Here is a 16,455-nt window from a genome sequence, read left to right on the forward strand (position 1 = left end):
ATTTACTTATTATAAACTGTTACAGGCGTATCAAATAATCATATTAATATTAAAAATGCAACTTAATAATATGTGGGGATATAAAAGGCATCCGGTGCTAACAAAAGGGGAAGCGGAAGTTGACGTCATAAACCACCTAGGAGCACCTGTCAGACCCGGCGTTTTTGCTACGGAGCCACTTCTTGGAAGAATCCTCATTTTTTACCCTTTTTTGTGGACTTTCCATTGGCCTGTGGAGAACCGGCACAACAGACTCTTTTTCCAGGAGGACTTTGATTTGGATGCGCAGACGCGGTGCCGTGAGTACGCAGCTGCGGCTTCCAAACATTTGATCGCTTGCCCGTACGTGCATGCCTCTATGTGCATGTCACGTACGTAACTTTGGGGACTTTGGGGAAATATATGTGTTGTATGAACTTCGGGAAAGTGCATGGTACTTTGGGCTGTGGGATTGAGTGTTTTGTGCGGGTGTGTGGTTTTGTATTGGCGGGTTATATGGACGGGAGGGGGGAGGTGTTATATGCGGGATTAATTTGTGGCATATTAAATACGAGCCTGATCGTATTGTGGCTAATAGTTATACATGTCTTGTGTTTATTTACTGTATTGATCATTCCCAGCTGAATATCAGGTCCCACCCGTGACTCCTTAATTGCGTAGTGGCAGAGACACCCGGAGAACTTGGGTGCGTTTGTTACAAACTATGTATAGCGGTGACGTGATTACTACTGTGTGTCCCTATGTTTACATCATCGAGTGGTCAGCTGTTTCCGCGCTTCCCTGCTCCTTGGAAGTTTATTGTATACAGTATCATAAATCATGCCTCTCACTTGGAAAGTAGAAGGCTGAGGACAAGTTGGTGTACTTTGACAGCCATTTAGGACCAGGCGAAATGACACGAAAAGACGCTTGGTCCCATAAATCGTCTCAATGGTACCAACAGAATTCGGTCGGTACCTATAAGAATATCAGAACAGTGATCACTTTACTTAAATTACAATTGAACAGGCTGGGTTTTGACACTTGTAGATTAATTTGACTCTTTTTCAAAGATATCCCGATCATGGGTTTGGATCAGGGCGATATTTACCTTTTTTAACTGATCGGCTGATGAGCTGCCGAACCCAGCTGATCTTTACCGCAGCTGTGTCCAGTGTTTACCAGGCTAAAGATTGTACTCACGTGAAAGATTCCTGCAAAAGGAATGCACGCTCAGGCGAACACAATTTCTGTACATTTTCAAATTCCTTGTTACAAACATGCAGGAGTTGCATGAATTCCAGGAGGCTCGATGTCTTGTTTTGTTTTAGTTTACAAACTCAAGGTATATTTTACGCGTCCGGATACAGAAAGGCTTTGAGGGCAAAACCCAAATCGTTTCAATGGGAGCCGATAGTTTTTTTGTGCTTTTTTTTAGTTGCATAACATGCTTTATTTTGCTAAAACATTGTATGTAGCTCTCAATACCACATATTTAATACATCACCTGATTTAAAGGAAATACTGAAGCCATCCATCCATCCATCCATCCATCTTCTTCCGCTTATCCGAAGTCGGGTCGCAGGGGCAGGAGCCTAAGCAGGGAAGCCCAGACTTCCCTCTCCCCGGCCACTTCTTCCAGCTCTTCCCCGGGGGATCCCGAGGCGTTCCCAGGCCAGCCGGGAAACATAGTCTTCCCAACGTGTCCTGGGTCTTCCCCGTGGCCTCCTACCGGTCGTACGTGCCCTAAACACCTCCCGAGGGAGGCGTTCGGGTGGCATCCTGACCAGATGCCTGAACCACCTCATCTGGCTCCTCTCGATGTGGAGGAGTAGCGGCTTTACTTTGAGTTCCCCCCGGATGACAGAGCTTCTCACCCTATCTCTAAGGGAGAGCCCCGCCACCCGGCGGAGGAAACTCATTTCGGCCGCTTGTACCGGTGATCTTGTCCTTTCGGTCATAACCCAAAGCTCATGACCATAGGTGAGGATGGGAACGTAGATCGACCGGTAAATTGAGAGCTTTGCCTTCCGGCTCAGCTCCTTCTTCACCACAATGGATCGATGCAGCGTCCGCATTACTGAAGACGCCGCACCGATCCGCCTGTCGATTTCACGATCCACTCTTCCCTCACTCGTGAACAAGACTCCAAGGTACTTGAACTCCTCCACTTGGGGCAGGGTCTCCTCCCCTACCCGGAGATGGCACTCCAGCCTTTTCCGGGCGAGAACCATGGACTCGGACTTGGAGGTGCTGATTCTCATCCCAGTCGCTTCACACTCAGCTGCGAACCGATTCAGTGAGAGCTGAAGATCCTGGCCAGATGAAGCCATCAGGACCACATCATCTGCAAAAAGCAGAGACCTAATCCTGCAGCCACCAAACCGGATCCCCTCAACGCCTTGACTGCGCCTAGAAATTCTGTCCATAAAAGTTATGAACAGAATCAGTGACAAAGGGCAGCCTTGGCGGGGTCCAACCCTCACTGGAAACGTGTCCGACTTACTGCCGGCAATGCGGACCAAGCTCTGACACTGATCATACAGGGAGCGGACCGCCACAATCAGACAGTCCGATACCCCATACTCTCTGAGCACTCCCCACAGGACTTCCCGAGGGACACGGTCGAATACCTTCTCCAAGTCCACAAAGTACATGTAGACTGGTTGGGCAAACTCCCATGCACCCTCAAGGACCCTGCCGAGAGTATAGAGCTGGTCCACAGTTCCACGACCAGGACGAAAACCACACTGTTCCTCCTGAATCCGAGGTTCGACTATCCGGCGTAGCCTCCTATCCAGTACACCCGAATATACCTTACCGGGAAGGCTGAGGAGTGTGATCCCACGATAGTTGGAACACACCCTCCGGTTCCCCTTCTTAAATCAATCAATCAATCAATCAATGTTTATTTATATAGCCCTAAATCACAAAAGTCTCAAAGGGCTGTACAAGCCACAACGACATCATCGGTACAGAGCCCACATAAGGGACGTCGATGTGAATGACTATGAGAAACCGCATATGTGGGTAACCCCCCCTCTCTAGGGGAGACCAAAAGCAATGGGTGTCGAGTGACACAGAGATGTCCCCAACCGATGCACAGGCAAGCGGTCCACCCTGGGTCCCAACTCTGGACAGCCAGCACTTCCTCCATGGTCACCGGAACCGGAATAACCCGGTGAGGAGGCAGAGGAGAAAAGAAAAGAAACAGCAGATCAACTGGTCTAAAAAGGGGGGTCTATTTAAAGGCTAGAGTATATAAATGAGTTTTAAGATGGGACTTAAATGCTTCTACTGAGGTAGCATGTTAAAGAGAGGAACCACCACCCCGGTCTGCCAATCCAGAGGTACCGCCTCCGATGTACACGCGATGCAAGACAGCCCCACAGCATCCAGAGCCTTAAGGAACTCCGGGCGGATCTCATCCACCCGCGGGGCCTTGCCACCGAGGAGCTTTTTAACTACCTCAGCAACCTCAGCCCCAGAAATAGGAGAGCCCACCACAGATTTCCCAGGCACTGCTTCCTCATAGGAAGACGTGTTGGTGGGATTGAGGAGGTCTTCGAAGTATTCCCTCCACCGATCCACAACATCCGCAGTCGAGGTCAGCAGAACACCATCCTCACCATACACGGTGTTGATAGTGCACTGCTTCCCCCTCCTGAGGCGGCGGATGGTGATCCAGAATCGCTTCGAAGCCTTCCGGAAGTCGTTTTCCATGGCTTCCCCGAACTCCTCCCATGTCCGAGTTTTTGCCTCTGCGACTGCTGAAGCCGCACACCGCTTGGCCTGTCGGTACCTGTCCGCTGCATCAGGAGTCCTATGAGCCAAAAGAACCCGATAGGACTCCTTCTTCAGCTTGACTGCATCCCTCACCACCGGTGTCCACCAACGGGTTCTACTACCTTGCGGCCACAGCTCCAATCAGCTGCCTCGACAATAGAGGCGCGGAACATGGTCCACTCGGACTCAATGTCCAGCACCTCCCTCGTGACATGTTCAAAGTTCTTCCGGAGGTGGGAATTAAAACTCTCTCTGACAGGATACTCTGCCAGACGTTCCCAGCAAACCCTCACAATGCGTTTGGGCCTGCCAGGTCTGTCCGGCATCCTCCCCCACCATCGCAGCCAACTCACCACCAGGTGGTGATCGGTAGAAAGCTCCGCCCTTCTCTTCACCCGAGTGTCCAAAACATGAGGCCGCAAATCCGATGACACAACTACAAAGTTGATCATGGAACTGTGGCCTAGGGTGTCCTGGTGCCAAGTGCACATATGGACACCCTTATGTTTGAACATGGTGTTCATTATGGACAATCTGTGACGGGCACAAAAGTCCAATAACAAAACACCACTCGGGTTCAGATCCGGGCGGCCATTCTTCCCAATCACGCCTCTCCAGGTTTCACTGTCGCTGCCAACATGAGCGTTGAAGTCCCCCAGAACAACGAGGGAATCACCCGGGGGAGCACTCTCAAGTACTCCCTCGAGTGAATCCAAAAAGGGTGGGTACTCTGAGCTGCCGCTTGGCGCGTAAACGCAAACCACAATCAGGACCCGTTCCCCCACCTGAAGGCGGAGGGAAGCTACCCTCTCGTCCACCGGGTTGAACTCCAACGTGCAGGCTCTGAGCCGGTGGGCAACAAGAAGTGCCACCCAAGCCCATCGCCTCTCCCTGCCGGCAACGCCAGAGTGGAAGAGAGTCCAGCCCCTTTCGAGAGAACTGGTTCCAGAGCCCTTGCTGTGCGTCGAAGTGAGTCCGACTATATCTAGCCGGAACTTCTCGACCTCGCGCACTAGCTCAGGCTCCTTCCCCCCCAGCGAGGTGACGTTCCACGTCCCAAGAGCTAGCTTTTGTAGCCGAGGATCGGACCGCCAAGTGCCCTGCCTTCGGCTACCGCCCAGCTCACACTGCACCCGACCTCTATGGCCCCTGCTATGGGTGGTGAGCCCATTGGAGGGGAGACCCACGTTGCCTCTTCAGGCTGGGCCCGGCCGGGCCCCATGGGGACAGGCCCGGCCACTAGGTGCTGGCCATCGTGCCCCAACTCCGGGCCTGGCTCCAGAGGGGGACCCCGGTGACCCGCGTCCGGGCGAGGGAAATCTGGGTCCTTCGTTTGTATTCTTCATGGAGGTCTTCGAGCTGCTCTTTGTCTGATCCCTCACCTAGGACCAGTTTGTCTTGGGAGACTCTACCAGGGGGCATAAAGTCCCCGGACAACATAGCTCCTAGGATCATTGGGACACGCAAACTCCTCTACCATGGTAATGTGGCAGCTCAGAGAGGAGAATATATACTGTAATACTATAATACTGAAGCCATTGCTTATATACTGTAGTGCATCTGGCATGAGATTGATTCCCATTCAATAAACTCTTCACTGGCAATCATTCTAGGGAACCCTTATTAAGCTGGGATAGGCTCTAGCTCCTGCAGAGGAAAAAAAGGTAAAGTGCATAGAAAATAGAAGGAGGGATGGAAGGATGGAAGAAGACAGATGCAGTGCTTTTTTAAGGCTTATTTTACAGCTCCTGGTTGGAATGAAGTAAAAGCTTCCTTTATTGATTTACCCTAAATCAAATCAGCTCCCCCCACAGATTAGATGATTTAGTTGATAGAAGTAACGACATGTTAAGTAAATGTAATTAGGCATGTATATGGAAATGGATAAAAAGAAGTGGGTGCTTATTTTCTTATGCATTGCTTTTCTCTTTCCAAAATACGTACGAGACTCCAGGGGTGTGCAGAGTGTTAATTCCAGCAAACATTTTCCGTCTGGAATCCATTTATACGCTGGCATTTAGGGCTTTTAATCGTTTTTATATTTCTATTTCCTCTTTTTGATGTTGTCTGCTTGTGTGTGCTACCAGATAATGTGTGAGTCTCACAAAGTGTGTGTGTGTGCGCGTGTGTGTGCATGCGTGCGTGTGTGTGTGTCATTGAGGTAATGGAGGGTCTTGGCCTGTGTAATGGAGCCCCTCCCAGCAGGCTGCATGATTTAATTAATGTCATCCTTCTCTGTATCCTTCCCAAGTCTGACTCATCGGTATTGTGCACTAAGCAATATCATTTCGGACAGCCTCCCCGAATCTATGCCAAAGTGGCTGGCGTCATTTTGAACTTGTTCATTTGCTTAATTTTCTTTTTAACTTCCCAAGCTTCCATTTCGACACCAATAGAACCCAAAATTCTTGACCTACCTTGTGATTCGTGCAACTCCTCTGACAACGTGGCCACCGCGGTTTGTGTGTCCACACGTTTCATCTTCTACCAGTTCAATCCTCCTCACTCTGCAGCACAGCTTTCAGTGTGTATGTATGGAAAGTCATTTGCAGAGTGGCTGTCATGATCCATGACGTCAAGGCACCTTGTTGTCATTCAGGGACAAGCCATTGAAGCATGCAGGCTCCAGCTAAGCTAGCCTACATGCCGAATGGCCAGTGTTTCCTACAGTTTTGGTACATTTTATGCATAGTAAATTGTTTGAAAATGTGTTTCTTGTATTTTCAGGTGGTATTGCAGGCGGTATTGAGATTTGTATCACCTTCCCCACAGAGTATGTGAAGACCCAATTACAGCTGGATGAGAAGGCCAACCCTCCTAAATACAGAGGAATAGGTGGGTTTTGTAATGCACTGTTTTAAATGTGCTTATAGATACATTTGCATTGACTTGATAATATAATTAACTTAGCTTTTTCCTTTAACAACTGCACGATTATATATTAGCCCTGCACATATTAATTAAGCACCTTTTAATATTTTTAGTTAATCGTTAATATTTATTTGTTACGTTGAACAAGAGAGCACAGTTTACCGAATCCAATTCCTTGTGGGTTAAACAAACTTGGCTCATAAAGCTGATTGTGATAATTATGTAGAAAGACTGTCTTAACGCTTATATTCAAGTTCAAAAGATTAGTATTATTATACTGGTTGAAATATTAGTACATTTTTGACAATGCCTCTTAAAAGAATCAGAATCAAAAATCTTTGGGAACTGGAATGGAAATAAGGAACCGGAATCAGAACCGGAATAGTCCAAAATCAAATAAGGCCCAACCCTACTCGGAATAGACGTTGGTGCAAGTGCTGCACAAACTGAGAGATCCACAATTATTGCCCTCTTCCTTCTTAATCTTCTATGTGAAATAATATGGCCAAGAAAATGTTGACTCAGTTGGAACAAAATCCTCAAAATTGCCAGCAATGTGCCAGGACTCAAACCTACAAGAATTGCAGCCATGTTTACTTTCTTAAACACACTGACCACATGCTAGGTAATATTTTGTGTGCATTTTGTGCGAACTCTGCTGACCCTTATCAGAATTTTTTTTTTTTTTTGTAAAGTGCACGACAACATAAAACATCAGATTTGACACAAAATCTGAACTGTGCATCATACCTTACAGTGTAAACATAGCCTATGATTTACAGAATAAATACTAACAATACATTTGAAAGGTTGGTAGTCATCACTGCTCATATTCTAATTGCAGTACCCATGATCTGGTGCATTGGGAATATTGGCCAAGCAGTTTCTGTTTCTGTAAATGTTTGCCTAAAACACACACATAATGTTGATGTTGGCTGCATCTCAGGGAGCAAGCTAATGAGCACTCTTGACAGCTGCTGCTTTTTTTCGGGTCACTTTTGCGAGATACTTTTTCTCTTCAAGAGATTAATAAACTCTTGAAATGCTGCAAGTGTAAATGGGCTACTGTTTGCTAACAGACTGAAGTTTTTTTGTTGCAGGAAGTCTCCTTCGTGGAAGAAATGTCCTCCTACTGCCCATGACACTGTTTTTTTTTTTTTGCATTAAAAGGGTGACTTGTGTGTTGCAGGTGATTGCGTGAAACAGACTGTACACAGTCATGGTGTCAAAGGACTCTACAGAGGACTCAGCTCATTGCTCTATGGATCCATTCCTAAATCTGCTGTCAGGTATATGAAAGGGAGTGGTCACTGAAAACAGAATCTAAATGTAAGATCTAATGAGAAGTAACAGCCTGCAGATGTTGGAAATGATAACCAATGGGATGGAAGGATGGATAGATGGACGGATGGGTAAATAAAGGGTGCAGTTTCATACACTTACTTTCTCTCATCATAAAACTGATAAATATTAACACAAAGACCACACAATAGCCCCTGTTTGCAGATGTCTTTTTATAGTAAATGTAAGAATTTTAAGTAGAAAGTTAAACATTAGTATTTTTGTCTTTTTCTTTTAATTTTGTTTGTGTTGGTGAAAGGGTAAAGTTAAAGAGTTAAAACTTTAAATAGACTAACTTACACGTTTTTTGAGTGTCTGCAAACGGTTTGTGTATGGAGCCTTTCAAATAAAATCTTCCACGCCCTACCCTCTAAAAAGTATCCAAATTTCCCTTTTTAAAATGTACATCGTTAAATATGTATCTTGAAGCTATGTTTCCGCTGTTTAAAAATAAATAAAACAAATCATAATGTATAGCTTTGCCAGTCACAACATTAGGTAAACTTGCCTACTTGGATCGAGCTGCATAAAAAATAGCTCACCACTTGTCGCACATTGTGATATAGTGCACATGCCACGCTTAGATGAATACAAGACCTAATCTTATATTTTCTTGCGTTTCCTTTACCAAGTTGTAATGCCATAATGGTACTGTCTTATTTGATGAAATTAAGCGGCTAATCCAATTTGTACTTGCTTGTCCATGTTGACACAATAGTCCCATTTAAAATATTGGGACAATTAAACATGGAAGTATTTATTTTATAGACATCAGAGCAGGCAGGAGAGCATGACACGAGAAAGAATAACATCGGAGCCTCCAGGCATCGGCACAAGAGAGCAGAGCAGAAAGGAGGGGCCACGGCAAGAAATTTGTGATGTCACAGGTTGGCCGCTATTAAAATAAGATAGCAAAACACAGCTTTCAGAGGCATCCAAAAACTGCGTGCAAGTTTAAGCCAAAATGCATGAACCTGATGATTTGGCATTAACACTAGTATTCAACATTGTGACAACATTTATCAGTCAGAGAAGAGGGAGATTATCATATATCACCTTTAAAGAACACATATCTTCCGCCATGCTGCCTTCTACCTGCAACCCAAACTTGCACACTCCAATTATTTTAGTCCATTATCCATAATGCTAAGCAGAAATGCCATGCCGCTCTTGAGAGTGATGATGTTGTTGTTCTCTCACAGCAGTGACATTTACTTTCTGTCAAATGCAAGCACATACACACACAAGGCAGGGTTTTACTCCCTTTCTCGTTTAATAATTTTCTCTGCTGTGTGTACGTATCTGCATGTGTTTGTGTGTGTGTTTATGCGCTTGTCTGCGTGTTGGAGAGACAGATGCAGTCAGGCGCAGCAAAGATGTCACTCAAACCCAGGCGGTGTCGCTCTCAGTGGGCCGCAGTCTGGGAGGCTTTGTCAGTATGTGTGTGTTTGTTTGTGGGCAATATGCTGGATATATATTAATTAAAAAAAATAAAAAAAGATCCCCCTCAATTTTAAGTTACCTGCTGTACACTATACTTCATATAGTACACTATCTATTAGGCTGTCTGCAGGGTTTTAAAAGGTAGTTAGGAAGGTAGTAAAAAAATAAAGTCATTAACTGTATTCATTTGAATTTGACTACATATTCCATTTTAGATTGTTTTTAGAGTATGTTTCTAATTTGTTTTGTAAAGAATACGTGTACAAATTTGTGTAAATTAAATTAAATGCATTGCATTATGTAGTTTTTTTTTAAAAATACTCTCAAAATCAGTGTGGCGTTAAAATTTTCTCACATGACTGTAATTGACATTTGTAGCACTCCTTATGGACTGTGCTCAAAAGGCTTTGGAAGACATGATAGCATACATCAAGTCAAGATCATAAACCTAATATATATGCAGTACAGGCCAACAGTTTGGACACACCTTCTCATTTCAATGCATTTTCTTAATTTTCACGACTATTTACATTGTAGATTGTCACTGAAGGCATCAAAATTATGACACCTCTGAAGTGAAAACCCTTTCAGGCGACTACCTCTTGAAGCTCAGCGAGAGAATGCCAAGAGTGTGCAAAGCAGTAATCAGCGCAAAGGGTGGCTATTTTGAAGAAACTAGAATATAAAACTCCACATGTGTTCATTCATAGTTTTGATGCCTTCAGTGACAATCTACAATGTAACTAGTCATGCAAATAAAGAAAACACATTGAATGAGAAGGTGTGTCCAAACTTTTGGCCTGTACTGTATATGTTAATGATCTCGGCTTGGTCATTTGAGGAGCAGCTCGCCTGCTCAAAAAGTGTGGGCTCCACTGACCTGTATTATACACTATCATATCTTCCAAAGCCTTTTGAGCACAGTCCATAAGGAGTGCTATAAATGTCAATTACAGTCATGTGAGAAAATTTGAATGCTCTTCTTATGTAAAGAAGATAATCCAAATACTGTATTATAAATGCTTGCTGCAGTCCAGAAAGACACACATGGGCTACACTATGTTTTAATCCATCCATCCATCCATTTTCTACCGCTTATTCCCTTTGGGGTCGCGGGGGGTGCTGGAGCCTATCTCAGCTACAATCGGGCGGAAGGCGGGGTACACCCTGGACAAGTCGCCACCTCATCGCAGTATGTTTTAATCTGATTTAGGTAATGTTACATAACTTATTTATTTATTTATTTTTTTTTTTTTTTTTATGTCCTGTCCAGCTTCTCAGGCAAATCATATAGTTGATGTAGATGCCCATGTCGGCTGTTCAGATTTACTTTACAAAAGAGAAGTGTAGGATACTTCTCTTGTTGCCTTATTTGTATTTGACTTTATTAAATGTATTTATATTATCATTTAGTGCAGCCGGGCCGGAGCAGGAGGGGATAGAAAGAGAAAAAAAAAGAAGACAGAGGGGGAAATTGTGGGGACAAGAGGGGGATTAGACAGAGAGACAAAAACAACAACAGCAAACAACAACAACAACAACAATAGAGCAACATCAGCAAATATGACATGTACAAATATGATGGTAAAAGTAATAGCAAATAAGCCGTTAGCGAAAAATAAAAAATAATACAGAAATAACAATGAGCATAACTTAAATTAACCTTGTATCAAAATATTGTTATTTAACACACACACACACACACACACACACACACACACACACACACACATGCAATTATGATAATAAAACAACATTGCAATGCAACTACATCAGCAAAAATACATTTTAAAATGTTTTCTAATGTTGTATCTCAGTTATATTCCAAAGCAATAAAAAGTACACATTTAGAAGGTTAGCTTTGTTTAATACATTGGCTCTTTTCTGTTTTATCCAATGCCTCCATCACTTTACTCTGCTACTGCCTCCTGGCCTCATACTACCCTATTCTTTCTCCCCCATCCCATTAGCTAATTGCCTGTACGCCATCTTGTGAGGCACAGTATGCTACTGGGTCATCAGAAAGACAGGCCAAGGATGGACGAGAGGGCTGTTGACCTCTCCTTCCCCTCAACATTTCATTCACGTCTCCATTGCTCTCTCCTGCCAGCCTCCTTTACTTAAATTAGTTCTAACTGTGGGTTGAGAGATGCAGTCAACAGATACATTTAGCGCGGCAGTTGCACAGCAGGGAGAATGGGTCAATCAGTAACTGTATGGTTGGCGGTTTGAATGAAGGAAAAGCAAAGAAAAAAACCTTCCATTTGAACATGATACTACCTCTGACCCACCCGGAGCTAGATGAGCTTGCTACATGTATATACCCACCACTTCACAAGAGGCAGTTTAGTCAAAAAAAGAGAGGGGCTTTGCTACACATTCTAAAATAAAGCCTGGATCCATCAAATAGATAATATACTGTTGTGTTCAAATGTTGACATACGCTTGTAAAGAACATAATGTCATGGCTGTCTTGAGTTTCCAATAATTTCTGCAACTCTTATGTTTTTGTGATGGAGTGATTGGAGCACATACTTGTTTGTCACAACAAACATTCATGAAGTTTGGTTATTTTATGAATTTATTATGGGTCTACTGAAAATGGGACCAAATCTGCTGGGTCAAAAGTTTACATACAGCAATGTTAATATTTGGTTACATGTCCCTTGGCAAGTTTCACTGCAATAAGGTGCTTTTGGTAGCCATCCACAAGCTTCTGGCAAGCTTCTGGTTGAATTTTTGACCATTCCTCTTGACACAATTGGTGCAGTTCAGCTAAATTTTGACACATGTCAAAAGTGGTAAAGGAATGGCTAAATCAGGCTAGAATTAAGGTTTTAAAATGGCCTTCCCAAAGTCCTGCCTTAAAAGTGTAGACAATGCTGAAGAAACAAGTCCATGTCAGAAAACCAGCACATTTAGCTGAACTGCACCAATTTTGTCAAGAGGAATGGTCAAAAATTAAACCAGATGCTTGCCAGAAGCTTGTGGATGGCCACCAAAAGCGCCTTATTGCAGTGAAACTTGCCAAGGGACATGTAACCAAATATTAACATTGCTGTATGTATACTTTTGACCCAGCAGATTTGGTCACATTTTCAGTAGACCCATAATAAATTCATAAAAGAACCACATTTCATGAATATTTTTTGTGACCAACAAGTATTTGCTCCGATCACTCTATCACAAAAAAATAAGAGTAGTAGAAATTATTGGAAACTCAAGACAGCAATGACATTGTGTTCTTTACAAGTGTATGTAAACCTTTGACCGCGACTGTATTTGGGAGCTTTAAGTTCGGATATTTTAGTTGTTTTTTTTTTCTTTCTTTTTTTTAAAGGGGGGGTGTTAATAAACTAATCTAGCATGGTGTTGCTGTTAAAATGTGACTTCAATGTTACACTATAGCTCACATAGCTTTGCTAATGTTTGTGTACCCCTGTCCCCTTAATGTTAAGTAGTTGTATTGTATGTGATAGGTGCAATCTGTTCGACAAGTGCAGAGTTACAGTGTACAGAAGGTACCTCAGTTTTTGTTATTTTTCAGTTCAAGGTTTTCAGTTAAAACTGAATTGTATGAAAATGCAACAATTTTCCCCGGAGGAAACACTGGCAGTGGAGATTTTGAGGTCAGACTGACAGCTTTAGAACAAATTGGCTGTCCAATTTAATGAATAGTGTCGTCTGCAGACATTGCAGTGTAATTTTCTTACGTTTAGCCTGATGGTGAGAGAAAGATGTACGTTTTGGGATCCAAACCTGGTAGTGTGTGACCAGTGTGACAGCAGAGCAGATGTGGCGAGTTAATGAGCAGAGGAAAATTGTGCATTAGAAAAGCAGATGGAGTTAAAAAGATGAAAGTTATTAGGGAACCACGTAAACATCTTTAGCAGACTGGCAAAAGCCAAACAAGAAAACATAGCACTCGTCTCTCCTCCCCCACATCTTTTTGATAGATTTACTGGACAGCATCCTCCCGATCCCACCTATAAATAACCTTCTTGTAAAGGACATGCTGGCAAAACAATGTTTGATTGCATTGACGTTTCAAGCCCACCTCTTTCCGTCCATGGCTGCCTTCTCTCATCACTCACTAGTTATTAAGGCACACCGGTTAGTTTGTAGCGTCTTTTAGAGGTCCATGCAGAGCTTGCAGCGCTTTCTGCACTTAAAAAATGTTGTCTTTTGAAATGGTTTTGCCAGCATCCTTGCTTTTCTTTTATCCTGAGCACAACACAATAGAGGTTTGCTGTCTAATTCTAGCTAAATAACACTTGTTTTGTTGTGTGGCTTTTATAATCTATCACCTGGGTCTGCAACCTTTACTGTCAAAAGAGACATTTTGGCGCCTCTTCCACTAAAGAAAAATGGTATAGAGCCGCAAAACATAACACAGCTTATAAACTTTGACAAATTTTAATATTTATTTTTGTTTTATATTACAGTAAAAGCAATCAGTCCATGTAAAATGTAAAACACAGTTTCCTTTTCTCTTTTCTTTTTTGACAAGTATTCATGGTTAGCTTACCCAAAGGGTTGCACACTCTGAACTGAACACACAGGCTTCTTATATCGTCTACTTGCCTTCCAGCATACACAAGACTTTAAAACAACGTTGAGAACTCGCTGAATTAGGTCCTGGCGTTGAGCAACTCAAACATAACGTTGGAACAATATGCTTTTTAACGACGTTTAATCAATGTTGGGTTCTGACGTTGATTTGACCATTGAATTTTGGGTCATTTCCCAACCAACAATGTGGATGCAATGTTGAACATCAACGTTGTCTCAATTTACAAATTCCACTATTTTGCAACGTCATTTCATAGTCAGTTTTAAAGGACATGCATGTATAATTAACGTTGTTTTAATGTCTTGTGCCTGCTGGGTCCTCGTGTCTCAGAACTCTGCCTGTTTGCATTCACGGCAGTCGGAAATCATAGAGCTCTTTTTAAAAATGCTAACTTTTCTCACTGCGGGCCCTGTGATGAGGTGGCAACTTGTCCAGGGTGTACCCTGCCTTCCGCCCGACTGCAGCTGGGATAGGCTCCAGCACCCCCCGCTCCCCAAAAGGGACAAGCGGTAGAAAATTAATGGATGGATGGATGGAGTTAAAAATCTAAGGGAGCCACATTAAGTAGGCAGAAGAGCCACGGGTTGCAGACCCCTAGTCTATAATGTTTTGTATGCTTGTGTGTTTATATTGTTGCCTCATTTTTGTACTCAAATGTTCAAATCATGATTAGCTGATTAGCGTAATCCATATTGCCTTGTTTGGCTCTACGTTCTTTCTTGTGAGTTAACATTTTCAATCAGATTACTCATGATTGTTTATTTGCCAACACTTTTTATTTTTGACAGCTCAACTTTTTAAAGAATGGACAAAAAAACATTTTGATTGAGTATTGTTTGTGTTATGGTTTATTGTCATTGTAGATGGCAACCATCCCACTTTATGAAAACAGTTTTCTATATAGCTATATTATAGCTAAGATATTTTACAAATGATCTTTCCCCCCACAATTGTTTGAACAATTTAACATCCAATGCTGTGTCGCAAAAGAAAAAAACAGCCATAACAGCCATGCTGTTTGTTCTCTATTAGATCATAAACGGAATCAACAGCTGCAGTTGCAGTCAAAACGTGCTTCCAACCTGTTTTGCCAAACTGCAAACATATTGACAACTTTTTACACATTTCTGCTCAGGTTTGGTGTGTTTGAGTTCCTCAGTAACCATGCAAAGGACAGTTCAGGCCGACTAGACAGCACTCAGGGTCTGCTGTGTGGACTTGGAGCTGGGGTGATGGAGGCCGTGTTGGTGGTTTGTCCCATGGAAACCATCAAGGTAGGACTAGCATATAGACTATTCAGTATTCGGTATTTTACTGTTTTTTCCCCAATCTCCTAAGGTCAAATTCATCCATGACCAAACTTCGGCGAACCCCAAATACAAAGGTTTCTACCATGGAGTCAGAGAGATAGTTCGAGCTCAAGGTACATCCTAGCGTCGTTTATAGAGAGAGTATGGCCAACGTTGTTTCAGGCGATCTCCTCAATGATTTGTCAAAATGCACTCACGTGACTACAGGGCACCATGTTTGTTACCACTTTAAGCTGATGCTATGTGTTTGCGGTGTTTCCTCGTTTATTTTTCGACGAGTAAAAATGGCATATTGTGGGGCTGAATTGCGGAAAGCTTTTATATAGTTTTCCCAACAATCCGGAAGGAAGACAAGTGATGGTTTGCTGACAACACTGGAGAGCCACCAACTACAGTGCCTTGTGCGAGGTAAACAACACGGCAGCTGCATTTTTTTCAGGCGAGAACACACAAAAGCTAACACAAATGATAACAGAATAAATTATTACATTTTAGAGATGGTTTGACAAAAACCGGCAGTCCTTGCATCTCATTAAAACTAAAATGTTGCAATCGGCATGGTGTGCCAGAAACTTGACGGTTGCAGGTTCGCTCCCGGTCTCCTACCATTCCAAATTACTGCCGTTGTGTCCTTGGGCAGGACACTTCACCCTTGCCTCCAGTGCCGCTCACACTGGTGAATGAATGAATGAATGATGGGTGATGGTTGGAGGGGCTGTAGGCGCAAACTTGCAGCCATGCTTCCGTCAGTCTATCCCAGGGCAGCTGTGGCTACAAATGTAGCTTACCACCACCAGGTGTGAATGTGGAGTGAATAAATGATGGGTTCCCACTTCTCTGTGCAGTGCTTTGAGTGTCTAGAAAAGCGCTATACAAATGTAATCCATTATTATTATTATTATTGATAACAGTAGAAGAGAAAGTCAAACACAAATACAAATAGACAAAGTAGACATTGAAAGAGTAAAATATTGTACAAATGATAAAAATGAACTGGAAATCTCATCGAGAAAATATTCAACACAAAGTGACAGAAAGAAATACATCAATAAGGAATTAAGTACAATTTGTTCTGGACCAAAAATTACTCCATATTCTCTACTGCTCGCTAGTGTTACTATTTATGAAATATTGTGCAGAAATATGGGAAAA

General features: G+C 43.1%; 1 protein-coding gene across 1 annotated transcript in view; it reads left to right on the top strand.

The window, feature by feature from the left end:
• The window catches only part of LOC133575624 (tricarboxylate transport protein B, mitochondrial), a 53,578-nt gene that overhangs the window by 28,946 nt on the left and 8,177 nt on the right, over positions 1–16,455 (top strand). The window contains exons 2-5 of the mRNA XM_061928315.1: positions 6,493–6,600; positions 7,826–7,925; positions 15,129–15,267; positions 15,332–15,416. Of these exons, the coding sequence (XP_061784299.1) occupies positions 6,493–6,600; positions 7,826–7,925; positions 15,129–15,267; positions 15,332–15,416 (432 nt within the window). The remainder of the gene's footprint in view (positions 1–6,492; positions 6,601–7,825; positions 7,926–15,128; positions 15,268–15,331; positions 15,417–16,455) is intronic.

This window comes from Nerophis lumbriciformis, linkage group LG33 (assembly GCF_033978685.3).
Source record: "Nerophis lumbriciformis linkage group LG33, RoL_Nlum_v2.1, whole genome shotgun sequence".
NCBI lineage: Eukaryota > Metazoa > Chordata > Actinopteri > Syngnathiformes > Syngnathidae > Nerophis > Nerophis lumbriciformis.